Here is a 16,459-nt window from a genome sequence, read left to right as displayed (position 1 = left end):
GCGCAGCAGCGCCACCTGGTGGACGGCGGAGGAACTACCTTAATAAATACCGGCCGGACCCGAAGCCACCGCAGAGAACGCGCCGCTGGATCGTGAATGGACCGGGTAAGTAAATCTGCCCCATTGTGAGAGACAAAGATTTGGCTGTGAAGAATAGAAAGTAAGTGAATGCTCAATGTCAGGTTTTCCACTTTGTTGTGGGGCTTGGATAGGTTTTTGGGTCTGTTGGGTTGGGTCTTTATTTACTTTGGTGGATGTTATGAAATTAAGTTATTACATTTAGGTGTCCATTTAAGATTATCTGGATGGTATGTCACTCAAGTCGGATTTCTTGACTGTGTCAAAAAAAAAAATGTATAAACAAAACTTAAAGTATGCCAAAACCAACCTGAAGCAGATCTTGATTGAAATTGTCTCCAGAGTATCACTGGTCACTGGGAGAGGATGAAAGCATATGTGAGGTTATAATAATGCTATGTCTATATCACACTGCTTGTAGCGTCTCTCTGAAAGTCATTGTCAGGCAGCTTAACTGGTGCTGGTAATATTTCCAGGACCATTGTTGGTCCTACTCACACCTTGAATGTTGTACCGCTCAGTACATCCCGCTGTGTTATTTAAGGCGCCTTCTTCAAGGCATGAAATAGTCAAAGTTTTTGGTGTGACAACAGTTGGTGGAGCAGAGTGCAGATCATGGCACAACGGAAAAACCGTGGTTCAATGAGATCACAAAATTTTGTAAATTTGTTGTAGCTGAAGTCTATGATACTTCCTGGATGGCATTGATATATTTTCTGACTCACAGACAATCATCTTAATAGTATGGCCACATGTTGCGCTAGTGGGGGATATCCTTCAAACTGTGGCTAAAAGTGATGGCCTTAAAGTGGTTGTCCGGATTATTAATTTAGGTTCAGGATACAGGGGCTCATATCATACAAATAAGTAATAGATCATGCAGTGAATGTGATGTCACCCTTACAGCCTCTGTTTGCAACCAAAGACGACAGTAATAGAAAGTGTCACGCTGGACCGGAGAGGTGGAGAGGGAAGGACTGTTCTTTATATAATATAAACCTCATCCATCTGATCCAAAATTGAAAATCTCAGACAATCTCTTAACTGTCTCAAGCCTATCGATTTTAGGACAGGAGAATACGAGAAGTTCACGCTTACCAATAGGTTCTTTGGTCACAGTGACCGAGAGATCATAGTTCTTGCATTCTTCTCCCTTTTCTGTTGCTAGCTCATAATAAACGGCCATCACCTAGAAGAGGGATGATCAACATACATGAGGATTTGTGGTTAAAAAGCTTAAAAACAACAGGGTTTTTCCAGCAACCTAGCCAAATTACCTTCAATGGAGCTGATCTGCAAAATCAGATACAAGGTTTCTGGTGGACTGACCATGTATATAAATAACATATCCAAGGAGAAGTGGCCCCAATGGAATCCTGAACCTTGAAATATGACCTGCATTCCCTTGCCTGACCCCTGACCCCTGAGCTATGAACTTGGTGATGATTTTCATAACAGAGGTGAGCTTGCCTGGATAGGTAAAATATTGTAAAAATATCTATTGACAATGTTAAATGGGACATTTCCTTAGATGTCAATAAACTTCACAAAGTGCCTAGTTTTCCAAGCAAAACTTGTACCAATTTTACAAGAAAAGGATATTGTAACAATATTGGTGTCAGAGTAATAATTATGGCAGTCAATCACGGCACAGAACTGGCACAATTCAACCATAGGGCCATGCCACAATATTGCCAGAGACTATCCACAAAAAAAGGCATAACTTGAAGCTTCTGGGCCACCAAACCTTCTATGTGCCACTAATAATACTGCTTATGCGCTCCTCTGGCCTCAGGAAGTGGTAGTACTGCTACCTCTGCACTACCTATAGCCTATTTTTGCACTGGAAGGGCCCAGTAATGGTAGTGGAGGTATTGGATGTTTCCTGGCGCTCAGAAGTAAGGAATTCTTCAAACTAGTTTCTTACAAAGAAATTTTATTGCATCGTGTTTTAGCTCGGAATCCGAGACGAAACACGTTGCAATAAAATTTCTTCGTAAGAAACTAGTTCGAAGAATTCCTTACATCATGCCATGAAATATCTCCACTACCATTTCTGGGCCCTTCCACAGCAGTACGAGAGCGTTGTCTGACTTCCCTGGAGCAGCTCCATGCTAGGAGGTGGATGCCTGCAGCCATTCGGAGAGATTACCCAAAACGCTTTATAAGCTTTATACACTAGGAAAGCGCTTTTTGTCTTGTTTCTCCTACATCTACCATACACTTGGAGTTTCCACAATCCCCATAGATGGTCTCCAAGCTTTGTCTACATATAGCCTATTTTTGCCATGTCACAGCTATTAACAAACCCACGTGGTCATCCAAAAAATAGAGCAAGTCAGATTTTTTGACCAGTGAAAAACAGAATATACATGACAGCCCATCAGTTACGTGCAAGACTAAATCCTCAAACCAAAGAGTCAATTTACTGGAAGGTTGAAGAAGCCATTGAAATATGTATGCATCGTCTTACCTTTAGTGTGGCTTGTCCGATACCTTTTGCCGTGACCACAAAGTCTTTGTTTATGTTGGTCTGTAAAGAAACCATGCAGTCATATTGAAAGCTGCACATAACTCCAAAGCTACAAGCATTTATATATATTTTCTCCATTTGTAACGGGAACCTGGTCACCAAAAGTTGATGTGATCTTAAAAATGTAATTTTACCCAGTTATCATCCCCAGATCGAATCTGCAGCAGTGACAGCCTCTCATTTGTGCTTCTAGGAGTCAATGAAGAAAATGAAAAAAAAAACAATGTTTTTCTTTAAAACTATATGATTATGATTCTTATAGGTGGTTATTCATGACATCAAAGCCTTTGGATAGCCACAGCTCGATTCACGCTGACTTCATGGCTCTGTTGGCAACTCTGATGGACCAATGAGAATGAAAATTTCTGAGGCTACCAAGAGTATTCAGTAACCAGCAATTCTACATCAGTCCCCCTCCTTCTCTCACCTGTGCACAGGACAGATCACCTTCACTATCCAAGTTCTTTTATGGCTTTAAACCATGTGACTATTGAAGGGCTTTGCAATCACTGAAACATCTGCTGTCTCTTCTACATCTACATTTTCCATCTATTTGCAGCAGGAGATGTCTCCAATAACTCTGGTCCACCATCTATTACTACTTCAGCTTGAAGTACCTTTCCAAATGTCGTTAAAATTAGTCTTGGTCTTCTCTCTATGTTAAACAAACTTTTTTCTTGTTTTCATCTTTTCAGAATTTCTTAAGCTGAGTTTTCTTACAGAAACCTGGTTTTAATAGTTTCACATTGTCTGGTTGCCAGTAGCCTTAATCATTAGATATGAGAATAGCCAAATGGTGGAAGAGTTGTGCTTCTTTCTCCATCTTTCATCATCTTACATCATCTTTCTTAGATGTACATCTAGTTTTCAGTTTTTAGGTCCGCATTCTCATATGTAGCGTATTGTAGTGGTTTGCCCTCTAGGTTGACCCCACCAGTTGCTGTTTTACTTTGCTTATGGACTTCCCTATTTCCTATCAATGTAAAATATTATTTCTCCTTATGGATGTCTTCGATATTCAAAATGCAAGTACAGGCAGTCCCCAACTAAAAAAACAACAACTTATAGATGACCCCTAGTTACAAATTGACCTTTCTGCTCACTATGAGCTCTGGTGCAGTTCTCTGGATGCAGGAAATTTTCTAAGCTTTAGTCAAATGTTGCAGTGATCAATTAAGCTTTCGTGAACTACTCTTGAACATTTCTATAGGAATTTGCTTGATTTCATTTTTAGTCAATGCTAATGTGATGGGTGCTCCTGCAAACCATGTTCCGTTTTGCAGGTGCACCTGTGTGCCTCCCTGTGCCCCAGAAGTTCAGCATCTTCACTAACCTCACCATGCTCCAGCGACAGTCTCCTCGCTCCGGCGCGTGCGCCCCCGCCTCCTAGGGCGCACGCATGCCGACCATCTAGGATTTAAGGGTCCACCAATGATTGGTGCTGGCTGACTGCCAGCCAGATAAATTCCTGGCCCTTTCCTGTGTCCCCTGCCAGATCTCCATGCCTTATGCCCAAGAGAAAGCTTGTTCCTGTATGCTCCCTGACTGTATTGAAATTTCCTGTTGTGACCCTGGTTCCATCCAGACTTTGCTACTCTGCTACCTGCTTTGACCTTTGGCCTTGCTCCTGACACCAATCCCCTGCTGCCTGTCCTGACCACCTGCATGTCCCCGGCCACTTTTCTGCTCTACAACTTTGTACTTCGCCTTGGCCGCCACCATGGACAAAGTCAAACCTGTGGAGAAACCTGGTGGTACCACACCGCAGGTTGCAATGGGCTCTGGTGAAAACTGTGTACCACTTAGACTCTGCTTACATCTTATATCATCATCCGCGGTGGTACAGTGGATCCACTACCCGTAACTTGGACTTCTTCTTGGACTCCAAAATTGTTACAGTTTTTGGTACACAATTATTATATCTTATGCATATACAAAAATCTATACATGGACCGTGCTGCAGCACCTTTTGCAACCCATCAACCATATCCACCAACTGTACACAAGGTAAAGATGTTACCCCTGGGTCATTTCTGTGGGAAATTTGAAAACTTCTAGGAAACATGTTTGCTGTACTTTAGTTTTAATCCGCTTTCCTTCCAGGCCCAGATGGCAGAAGTAGTTGTGTCTCTATTGCAGAAAGATCTACAGTCTTGGGCCATGAAGCTTCCTCTAGATGAGCAGGAATGGTCATCCATGGATAGATTTATTCAATACCTAGGTTCCTTTAATGCTGAACCAAATCATACTGCACTTGTGGAATCTCAACTTCTCTCTCTGCAGCAAGGCATACGCTCTGCTGAGAAGTTTTGTATGGAGTATTGTGCAACATTGATGAACTCAACTTGAAGGCAACTTTAAATGGGGACTTTCTGAGTCTATTAGAAAAAACTTAGGTTGATCGCCCTTATCCCAGTACCTTAGAGCTAACTCTGATTCTAGAAGTCTGTTCTGACAACAGACTCAGACAAAGACGCAAGGATAGAGTAGTTTCTTATCTGTATTTGGTTTCAGTCTACTGTACGGATAAGTCTCTGTTTCATTGGGGCTGTTCAGCCATTCAGGGTTGTAATTTAGTATTGTGTCATACAGGAGGTTGTGTGGACGACTCTATTTCACTTTCTGTGCCTTCAGGGAAATCCATATGTTTAGGGAGTGTGTATAAAAAACAATAATAAGAATCTTTTGCCTGAGAAATCTGGATGCTGTCCATTTGAGTGTAGTTGTGTTCACCCATGTGATTTGATGATGGACGACCAAACAAGTTAGCTGCTGGAGGTAACATTCAGGAACTCTAGTATATATCTGCACAGTTCTATAATACCTGTCTGGCTTTACTAGTCTCCTGTCTCATTTGTATCATTTGCATCCGTTGTTGTTTTGCTATACTGTGTATCTGACTTCTGCTACGTTATTTTGACCATTCTCTTGCTAATTCATTATGTCCTTTGCCACCATATGGGTTTTACTTGATTCTGTCTGATTTTGCTTGTCTGTTATCTGTTGTCCATCCCTCTATCTTCTTTCCTGAGCACTGAGTCAGTGTAGGGATCCTCGAGAAGTCTCTAACCCTACAGGGTTTGTGAGACTTGTTAGGAGGTGACTGAGTTTGTTGGTGAGTTTAGGGCCTGCATGCCTTACTGTACACAGGCACCACTAGCAGTGGCATGAATATAACTTTAATATTGTCATTCTGAAACGGTCTCCATTTAATGAGAATTGTCCACCACATCTTCCTACTCCACTTCTCCAACTTCTCTTAAGTAGTTGCCACTTGTGGTGCCACAGGACTAATTCCAACAGCAGCAGAGATGTGTAGTTGGTAGAATTGGCAGAAAGTCATACATTGTAAAATATTCTATTCCCACCTGTTCAGAACGAGCCTGCAATCCGCTCTGCACATCGATGCGCTGTGTCGTAGATAATGTCCTTCCTGGCAATGTGAAAATAACATCCATTTCCGTATGGTTATCAGTCCCTTTGGCCACATCAAATTGGGCGAGAGCTTGAAATAGCATCATTGTTGCCTACAGGTTAAAATAAGAAAGAGTTGGAGGTTAACCTAAAATGCTTCATAGTAAAGGGAATGTAAGTAAAGCCATTTGTGTGCAGGGCACTTCCTTAGCTTTTCCGACATAGCTTTCTTGTATCCCAATCAAATACAATTTTAGAAACTAATCAATTGTAAAAATAAGGATATTAACTGTCGGTGCTTCCCATTGATGGCCAGCAGTTCCCTTTAATACAATAAATAACATTTCCAATCAGAATAAGATGCATAAGATATAAATGGAGCTAATAATCTTATGTGCCTTACACTATGCTGATTTTATTTGAGGAGAGAATTGGATGCTGGTAGACCCATCTATGTCCAAGAATGCCTTTGAAGAAAAAAAGACCCTTCTTTCTTTTCCTGCTCAACCTCTTTAGACTTTGATAACTCACTTGTGTTGAAACATATTTGTCACCATAGAATTGCTGTCTGATAAGCCAACGAACCACGGGCTCCATGACTGCATGACTGGCTTCCAATTTCAAAAGAGCTAGGAGAGCATAAGATGTAGCCTCTATTGAAACCATTTTGGATCCTTCTAGGTCAAGCCAGGAAATATTATCTAGGAGAAGCAGAAAAAAAGGATACAAAATATTATTAAAAGCCTAATCAATCCATAGAATAGAATAATATATATATATATATATATATATATATATATATATATATATATATATATACAGGCGGTCCCCTACTTAAGGACACCCGACTTACAGACAACCCATAGTTACAGACGGACCCCTCTACCCACTGTGACCTCTGGTGAAGCTCTCTGGATGCTTTACTATAGTCCCAGACTGCAATGATCAGCTGTAAGATGCCTGTAATGAAGCTTTATTGATAATTCTTGGTCCAATTACACCAAAAATTTTGAAACTCCAATTGTCACTGGGGCAAAAGAAAAAAAATTGTCTAGAACTTCCATTATAAAATATACAGTTTCGACTTACATACAAATTCAACTTAAGAACAAACCTCCAGACCCTATCTTGTATGTAACCCGGGGACTGCCTGTATATACAGTATATATATTGTTCAGAGAAGTTTGGGTTTCTGAGTTATATAATGGCTCTATTTGCCACATTATTAATGGATCCGCTTGAATCTCTAACTTGTACAGCAGGCAAGATGTTTCTTGCTATTAGAGAACTCCCAGTGCTTATTGCAGTGTAGTATATAGGGGAGGAGTAAGCTCTCCTCCAGTGTGGAGTAGTACATAGAGGATGTGTCAGCTCTCCTCCTGTGTGGTGTGGTATATAGAGGATGTGTCAGCTCTCTTCCTGTGTGGTGTAGTATATAGAGGAGGTGTCAGCTCTCCTCCTGTGTGGTGTAGTATATAGAGCAGTGATGGCAAACCTTTTATAGGCCGAGTGCCCAAACTATGACCAAAATCCACTTATTTACTGTGAAGTGCCAACGTGGCATTTTAAGCAGTAACTTATTACTACGTGTTCTTCCACATCTTTCAATCGTATCAGCCCCTGAGGCCACCAATACAGTTGAAAGAAAGAGGGTCTTTCTGTAGAGGAAGATTGGTGGGTCCAACAGGATGACCTCCAGTTCTGTCAATACCACCTCACTTTTCCTGGCGTTCCAAACAGCCAATGAAGTGTCGCTTTAAAATAGCGCTGAGAGTATCATCTCATAAGTTGCCTTGGACCGCAGGAAGATTTGGTCCTGTTTGGTGAACTCTGTCCTGTGGTGATGGCCTGAGTGCCCACAGAAAGGGCTCTGAGTGCCACCTCTGGCACCCGTGCCATAGGTTCGCCACCACTGATATAGAGGATGTGTCAGCTCTCCTCCTGTGTGGTGTAGTATATAGAGGATGTGTCAGCTCTCCTCCTGTGTGGTGTGGTATATAGTGGATGGGTCAGCTCTCCTTTGTGGAGTAGTACATAGAGGATGTGTCAGCTCTCCTCCTGTGTGGTGTAGTATATAGATGATGTGTTATCTCTCCTGTGTGGTGTAGTACATAGAGGATGTGTTGGCTCTACTCCTGTGTGGTGTAGTATATGGATGATGTGTTATCTCTCCTGTGTGGTGTAGTACATAGAGGATGTGTTCGCTCTCCTGTGTGGTGTAGTATTAGTGTATAGAGGATGTGTCAGCTCTCCTCCTGTGTGGAGTAGTATATAGAGGATGTGTCGGCTCTCCTCTTGTGTGTTGTAGTATATAGAGGATGTGTTGGCTCTCCTCTTGCATGTTGTAGTGTATAGAGGATGTGTTGGCTCTCCTCCTGTGTGGTGTAGTATATAGAGGAAATGTCAGCTCTCCTGTGTGGTGTAGTGTATAGAGGATGTGTAATCTCTCCTTTTGTGTGGAGTAGTATATAGAGGATGTGTCAGCTCTCCTGTGTGGTGTAGTATATAGAGGATGGGTCTCCTGTGTGGTGTAGTATACAGAAGATGTGTCTCCTGTGTGGTGTAGTATATAGAGGATGTGTCTCCTGTGTGGTGTAGTGTATAGAGGATGTATCGGCTCTCCTGTGTGGTGTAGTATATAGAGGATGTGTCAGCTCTCCTGTGTGGTGTAGTATATAGTGGATGTATCAGCTCTCCTGTGTGATGTAGTATATAGAGGATGTGACAGCTCTCCTGTGTTGTGTAGTATATAGAGGATGTGTCTGCTCTCCTGTGTGGTGTAGTGTATAGAGGATGTGTAATCTCTCCTTTTGTGTGGAGTAGTATATAGAGGATGTGTCAGCTCTCCTGTGTGGTGTAGTATACAGAAGATGTGTCTCCTGTGTGGTGTAGTATATAGAGGATGTGTTGGCTCTCCTGTGTGGTGTAGTATATAGAGGATGTGTTGGCTCTCCTGTGTGGTGTAGTATATAGAGGATGTGTCTCCTGTGTGGTGTAGTGTATAGAGGATGTATCGGCTCTCCTGTGTGGTGTAGTATATAGAGGATGTGTCAGCTCTCCTGTGTGGTGTAGTATATAGTGGATGTATCAGCTCTCCTGTGTGATGTAGTATATAGAGGATGTACCACAAGAAGAGAAAGACAAGTGTGTACAGGCTAAAATACAATAAACTTTATTGAAATTCACAAACAATGACTAAAGTGTCCTATATGCATGATTAAAAACATTTAAAAAATGTACAAATACACATCCATATACAACTAAGTGGGTCAGAGCCTGGTAACAAGGACCCACCTACGGCCACAGATCACAAGAGAGTATGTGAATGTAAATTCCTCACAACAAATGAAAATGGAGCCCTGGATTGCATTGGCAATTGACCTTTGGCTAGCAACATCATTAACAAGGGCTTTGGTCTTGTGAGTACTTGGACTGTATAGTATATTTCTTTTGGATAGACTATAGGTATGGTGGTCAGGGCTCCATTTTCATTTGTTGTGAGGAATTTACATTCACATACTCTCTTGTGAACTGTGGCCGTAGGTGGGTCCTTGTTACCAGGCTCTGACCCACTTAGTTGTATATGGATGTGTATTTGTACACTTTTTAAATGTTTTTAATCATGCATATAGGACACTTTAGTCATTGTTTGTGAATTTCAATAAAGTTTATTGTATTTTAGCCTGTACACACTTGTCTTTCTCTTCTTGTGGTATAAGCTTGTCCCTTAGTGTGTTGGCATTTGCTATACTTATTGTACTAGCGCATGTTCCACGTTGTTTGGTCTAAGGTATATAGAGGATGTGTTGGCTCTCCTGTGTGGTGTAGTATATAGCGGATGTGTTGGCTCTCCTGTGTGGTGTAGTATATAGAGGATCTATCGGCTCTCCTCCTCCTGTGTGGTGTAGTATATAGAGGATGTGTCGGCTCTCCTACTGTATGGAGTAGTATATAGAGATGTGTCGGCTCTCCTCCTGTGTGGTGTAGTATATAGGGTCAGCTCTCCTGTGTGGAGTATTATATAGAGGATGTGTCAGCTCTCCTGCTGTGTGGAGTAGTATATATAGGATGTGTCAGCTCTCCTGTGTTGTGTAGTATATATAGGATGTGTCTGCTCTCCCCCTGTGTGGTGTAGTATATAGTGGATGTGTTAGCTGTCCTGTATGGATTATTATATAGAGATGTGTCGGCTCTCCTCCTGTGTGGAGTAGTATATAGAGGATGTGTCGGCTCTCCTCCTGTGTGGAGTAGTATATAGAGGATGTGTCGGCTCTCCTGTGTGGTGTAGTATATAAAGGATATGTCAATGCTCCTGTGTGGTGTATAGAGGATGTGTCAGCTCTCCTGTGTGGTGTAGTATATAGAGGATGTGTCTCCTGTGTGGTGTAGTATATAGAAGATGTGTCTCCTGTGTGTAGTAGTATATAGAGGATGTGTCTCATGTGTGGTGTAGTATATAGAGTATGTGTCTGCTCTCCTCTTGTGTGGTGTAGTACATAGGGGATGTGTGAGCTTTCCTGTGTGGTGCAGTATATAGAGGATGTGTCAGCTCTCCTCCTGTGTGGTGTAGTATATAGAGAATGTGTCAGCTGTCCTGTGTGGTGTAGTATATAGAGGATGTGTCTCCTGTGTGTAGTAGTATATAGAGGATGTGTCTCCTGTGTGGTGTAGTATATAGAGGATGTGTCTCCTATGTGGTGTAGTACATAGGGGATGTGTGAGCTTTCCTGTGTGGTGCAGTATATAGAGGATGTGTGGGCTCTCCTCCTGTGTGGTGTAGTATATAGAGGAGGTGTCAGCTCTCTTCCTGTGTGGTGTAGTATATAGAGGATGTGTTGGCTCTCCTGTGTGGTGTAGTATATAGAGGATGTGTCGGCTCTCCTGTGTGGTGTAGTATATAAAGGATATGTCAATGCTCCTGTGTGGTGCATAGAGGATATGTCAACGCTCCTGTGTGGTGTATAGAGGATGTGTCAGCTCTCCTGTGTGGTGTAGTATATAGAGGATGTGTCTCCTGTGTGGTGTAGTATATAGAGGATGTGTCTCCTGTGTGTAGTAGTATATAGAGGATGTGTCTCCTGTGTGGTGTAGTATATAGAGTATGTGTCTGCTCTCCTCTTGTGTGGTGTAGTACATAGGGGATGTGTGAGCTTTCCTGTGTGGTGCAGTATATAGAGGATGTGTCAGCTCTCCTCCTGTGTGGTGTAGTATATAGAGAATGTGTCAGCTGTCCTGTGTGGTGTAGTATATAGAGGATGTGTCTCCTGTGTGTAGTAGTATATAGAGGATGTGTCTCCTGTGTGGTGTAGTATATAGAGGATGTGTCTCCTATGTGGTGTAGTACATAGGGGATGTGTGAGCTTTCCTGTGTGGTGCAGTATATAGAGGATGTGTGGGCTCTCCTCCTGTGTGGTGTAGTATATAGAGGAGGTGTCAGCTCTCCGGTGTGGTGTAGTATATAGAGGATATGTCGGCTCTCCGGTGTGGTGTAGTATATAGAGGATGTGTCGGCTCTCCTCCTGTGTGGTGTAGTATATAGAGGATGTGTGGGCTCTCCTCCTGTGTGGTGTAGTATATAGAGGAGGTGTCAGCTCTCTTCCTGTGTGGTGTAGTATATAGAGGATGTGTTGGCTCTCCTGTGTGGTGTAGTATATAGAGGATGTGTCAGCTCTCCTGTGTGGTATAGTATTATTATGGATCTGTCAGTCCTCATGTGTGATGTAGTATATAGGGCATCCGTCAGCACTCCTGAATGGTGTGGGGGTTACATGTGGCGGTGGAATGTGACCTGCCTCAGGAGATGTGTTTAAAGAGCATCTTTGAAGTTTTTGTAGTTGGGCATTAGTCTCATTATCCAGGGTGGAGCATTGCAGGGAATTGGTGTATCTCAGGAGAAGTCTGGTTTATGTTGTATTTGGAAGGGGGTGGGCAGCCAGTTCTCTAAATTGGCACAGACTGGAGGAATCATTTTAGAGTTTAGACTGAAAGACAGGTCTGGCTGCTACATTAAGAATAGATTGTAGAGGAGAGAGCTTAGTAAGTTTAAGACTGATAAGTAGAGAATTATAATCATCAAGACAAGAGTGGATCAAAGCAACAATTAACGTTTTAGAGGTTTCCATTGTAAGAAATGGGTGGAGTTTCGAGATATTTTGTAGGTGCATCAGGCAAGAGTGTGCAAGTCATTGAAAATTTGGTGCAAAGCAGAGTTCAGGGTCCAGCACAAACCCAAGACAGTGGGCCTGCTGCCTCATGGTAATGGTGCTCCCACAAACAGAAATGGAGATGATGGTTAGTAGATAGTGGAAAAACAAGTAAAATTTTAGAGAGATTATATTTTAGGTAGAGAGAGAACATGGGACCAGATGTATCACTTGTTTTTTCTGCTGTTTTTGCGCCTTTTCATACTAGCTGAGCAGCAAAAATAAACAGGTTTCCCTCATTTATCCTACCAATCTAGATGTTTTGCTGCACCTAATAATTATTCATTTAAGGACAATTTAGGCACAAAAACACTCCAGCCTGAAGGTGGCACAAACTGAGAAGTAGCACTGAGCTCTTGTGTAGAGCAGCTAATCCCCAACAGCAGAGCTCAGCAGATACTACAGACATTACATGCAGCCTCTGTTTACAGTTTATGACCTTCTATTTATAAACAATCTGCAAAAGCCTCAGCTCAGAGCAGGAGAGAAGAGATGTTTGTAGGATTTTACAGATACAACAGAGAAGTGTCCCCCGTGTAGCAGGATGACCACACTGGTGTCTGAGGAGGATAATGGCCAGAATTACAGGAGAGCAGCAGAAGACCAGCACTGGGAAAGCCACTGCTGAGGAGATCACTGGGTGCTGGGTGTCACACACCTGGGCTCTTCTGTGAGGCTCATTCTCATGCTGGGGTGCGGGGGAGAGGCAGAGAGGAGCTTGTAGGAGGATCACATGTAAGTGCCCGAAACTAACATTGTGCCTATACTGTGCCTAAAGTTAAGTGGTATATACTCATCTTCAATTGGGCCTATGAGACTCAGGTGGAGGTACAGATAGCTTCCCAGTCCTGGCACACAGCATTAGTTTCACCAATGGCTGATGGATTTGGTAAAGGTTGGATGTGGGCATGAGATATTTCTGACTGGATTAACTCCTCTCATCCCCCACTACACACATACATTACCTTTTGCTGCAGACATTAGCTTTTTCGGATCATTTAGTCTGCCGGCCAAAGCAAGTGCATATGATGTTATTGCAACAGAATGTGGACTCGTCAGCTGATTATAGTTGTCCGCTATGAAGTTTAAGGCTTTCATGATACTTGATGGCAAATTCTATGAGGGTAAAAAAGGTATTTACACAATTTACCGGCTAAATGATTACAAGTTCATGAGAGAAAATAAAACAGAAACAAAATACTGCTCATCCGAGCTCTAGCTAACACTGTGGCTTTCCCTCTCTCACTTACAAAAAATACAAAGGTGACCTATACCTTCAGTATACCTTTTTCTCCACATAACCTACATCTCTGTCCAGAAAGACCCTCCCAGGGTGCAGCACTTGACCAGGTGCAGTCTAAAGAGCCGAACTAATGCCATCCATGAACCTGGGTTACTCAGTAACTGCAAATGCTCCGACATGTATAGGTAAAGAATCTAGCTGGAACTTATACACCACCTTTCCTGCCACTGCCTTACAATAGATATTATCAGAAATTCCATAACCATTGTCCAACAATTATCAATAGAGTTGCAGTAAGGCACTACATGCAGTTTCCTCACTAATGTGCAGAGTGTAGCAAATTATTGAATACTAGTACTCGGTCTTAAATAATCTGGCACATCTTGCATGTGCCAGTGCTTAAACTGAGTGCACCACTATTTTTTTTTTTTATTGGTCGTGTGCCACATTTCTAGGGATTTGCAGTAATAAATGTGGCACATGATCCAACTCTGCACCGGAACGCCCCTTTATATGGACAATTTTCAGGAGCTAAGTGAGGATCTTATAGGCATAAGTTGGGACAGTGTTCTCAAAAACAAAAGCACCAAAAAATAAGACATTTTGACAAAAAAATTCTAAAAAAGGCCTGTGAGAAACACATACCATGCCAATGTGGTAACTGGTAATGTAAGAAGGGCAATAAGGGGATAAGGCGTTTGAGCTGCTAAAACATAAAGGTAGCGATTAGGCGTTACAGGATTATAGACAGGAAAATAAATAATGTAAAAAACAGATAAAGGCCGAAAAAATAGGGACCTAGAGAAAGATTTCCAAGGGGAGTAAAAATAATTCCAAATTATTTTTCAAGTATATAAATGAAAAGACACTTAAAACGGAGAGTTCTTAATGAATCTATTGCACCAAGTATTATACAAGGGTAGAGCTCTTTTAGTGCAGTTTCCTACTTTCTTAGTATATGTGCCCCATTGTGTACAGTTTTTGGCACCAGTGTATAAAAAGGACATAGTAGAATTGGAATGGGTGCAGAAGAGAGAAACCAAGATTATTAGGGGGATGGGGGAACTAGAATACACTGACAGATTACAAAATTTGAGGTTATTCAGGTAAGAAAAATGACGTCATTACAATGTACAAATACCTGAATGGGCAGTACAAGGATCTCTCCAAAGACCTTTTTATACCTAGGCTCATGATGACGCACGGGCTCTGCATGCCTTCGTCTTCCGGAACTTTGGCTCCCGTGGCCGGATGTGTGCGCAATAGCCAAGGGTATGCGCCGCTACACACACCTGGATCACTCATTTCTTTGGGTAAGCTTATTCATTGGTTTAGGCCGTAATATGGGAGTACCTATCTTGGTTTTATATACCACACACAGACCACATCACAGCACCCCCTGAGGAAGCGATGGCGAAATGTACGTCGGGGTGCTGTGGTGGTGGTCTGGTGATTCGAACACCATTGGTAGGCACTTATGGGCTATATTGTGCCCTGTTTTGGGCATTGGTACTACCCTTATAACCTATAATCTGATTGTCCTTTTTGTGCCTGACTGTGATACCCCATTGAGGGATGTATAGTGATTACTACTCTGACCACCACCCTTTGTCTTGTTGTTTCTGTGGTTTTAATTTTAATGTAATTAGTGATAAAATTTTACACCGAGAGGAGAGGCGGTTCTACCATCACCATAGACAGGGGGCATCCTCTACACCTAGAGGAGAGGCGGTTCTACCATCACCATAGACAGGGGGCATCCTCTACACCTAGATGTGAGGTGGTTCTACCATCACCATAGACAGGGGGCATCCTCTACACCTAGAGGAGAGGTGGTTCTACCATCACCATAGACAGGGGGCATCCTCTACACCTAGAGGAGAGGAGGTGCTACCATCACCATAGACAGGGGGCATCCTCTACACCTAGAGGAGAGGAGGTTCTACCATCACCATAGACAGGGGGCATCCTCTACACCTAGAGGAGAGGAGGTTCTATCATCACTATAGACAAGGGGCATCCTCTGCACCTAGAGGAGAGGAGGCTCTACCATCACCATAAACAGAGGGCATCCTCTACACCTAGAGGAGAGGAGGCTCTACCATCACCATAGACAGGGGGCATCCTCTGCACCTAGAGGAGAGGAGGTTCTACCATCACCATAGACAGGGGGCATCCTCTACACCTAGAAGAGAAGAGGTTCTATCATCACCATAGACAGGGAGCATCCTCTACACCTAGAGGAGAGGAGGTTCTGCCATCACCATAAACAGGGGGCATCCTATATACCTAGATGAGAGGTAGTACTACCATCACCATAGACATGGGGCATCCTCTACACCTAGAGGAGAGGAGGTTCTACCATCACCATAGAGAGGGGGCATCCTATATACCTAGATGAGAGGTAGTACTACCATCACCATAGACAGGGGGCATCCTCTACACCTAGAGGAGAGGAGGTTCTACCATCACCATAGACAGGGGGCATTCTATACACCTAGAGGAGAGGAGGTTCTGCCATCACCATAGACAGGGGATATCCTGTACACCTAGAGGAGAGGAGGTTCTATCATCACCATAGACAGGGGGCATCCTCTACACCTAGAGGAGAGGAGGTGCTACCATCACCATAGACAGGGGGCATCCTCTACACCTAGAGGAGAGGAGGTTCTACCATCACCATAGACAGGGGGCATCCTATATACCTAGCTGAGAGGTAGTACTTCCATCATCATAGACATGGGGCATCCTCTACACCTAGAGGAGAGGAGGTTCTACCATCACCATAGACAGGGGGCATTCTATACACCTAGAGGAGAGGAGGTTCTACCATCACCATAGACAGGGGGCATCCTATATACCTAGCTGAGAGGTAGTACTTCCATCACCATAGACATGGGGCATCCTCTACACATAGAGGAGAGGAGGTTCTACCATCACCATAGACAGGGGGCATTCTATACACCTAGAGGAGAGGCGGTTCTGCCA

At 43.0% G+C, this 16,459-nt stretch overlaps 1 protein-coding gene across 1 annotated transcript in view; it reads right to left on the bottom strand.

The window, feature by feature from the left end:
- Positions 1-16,459, bottom strand: part of LOC140128255 (complement C3-like) — a 76,779-nt gene that overhangs the window by 16,445 nt on the left and 43,875 nt on the right. Inside the window, exons 28-33 of the mRNA XM_072149815.1 lie at positions 13,194-13,344; positions 6,557-6,726; positions 5,980-6,138; positions 2,552-2,611; positions 1,177-1,267; positions 389-434 (exon numbers count right to left, since the gene is read on the bottom strand). Of these exons, the coding sequence (XP_072005916.1) occupies positions 389-434; positions 1,177-1,267; positions 2,552-2,611; positions 5,980-6,138; positions 6,557-6,726; positions 13,194-13,344 (677 nt within the window). The remainder of the gene's footprint in view (positions 1-388; positions 435-1,176; positions 1,268-2,551; positions 2,612-5,979; positions 6,139-6,556; positions 6,727-13,193; positions 13,345-16,459) is intronic.

Source organism: Engystomops pustulosus, chromosome 4 (assembly GCF_040894005.1).
Source record: "Engystomops pustulosus chromosome 4, aEngPut4.maternal, whole genome shotgun sequence".
In the NCBI taxonomy this organism is placed as follows: Eukaryota; Metazoa; Chordata; class Amphibia; order Anura; family Leptodactylidae; genus Engystomops; species Engystomops pustulosus.
The sequence above is the reverse complement of the archived record's forward strand: the minus strand, read 5'-3'. Positions and strand labels throughout refer to the sequence as shown.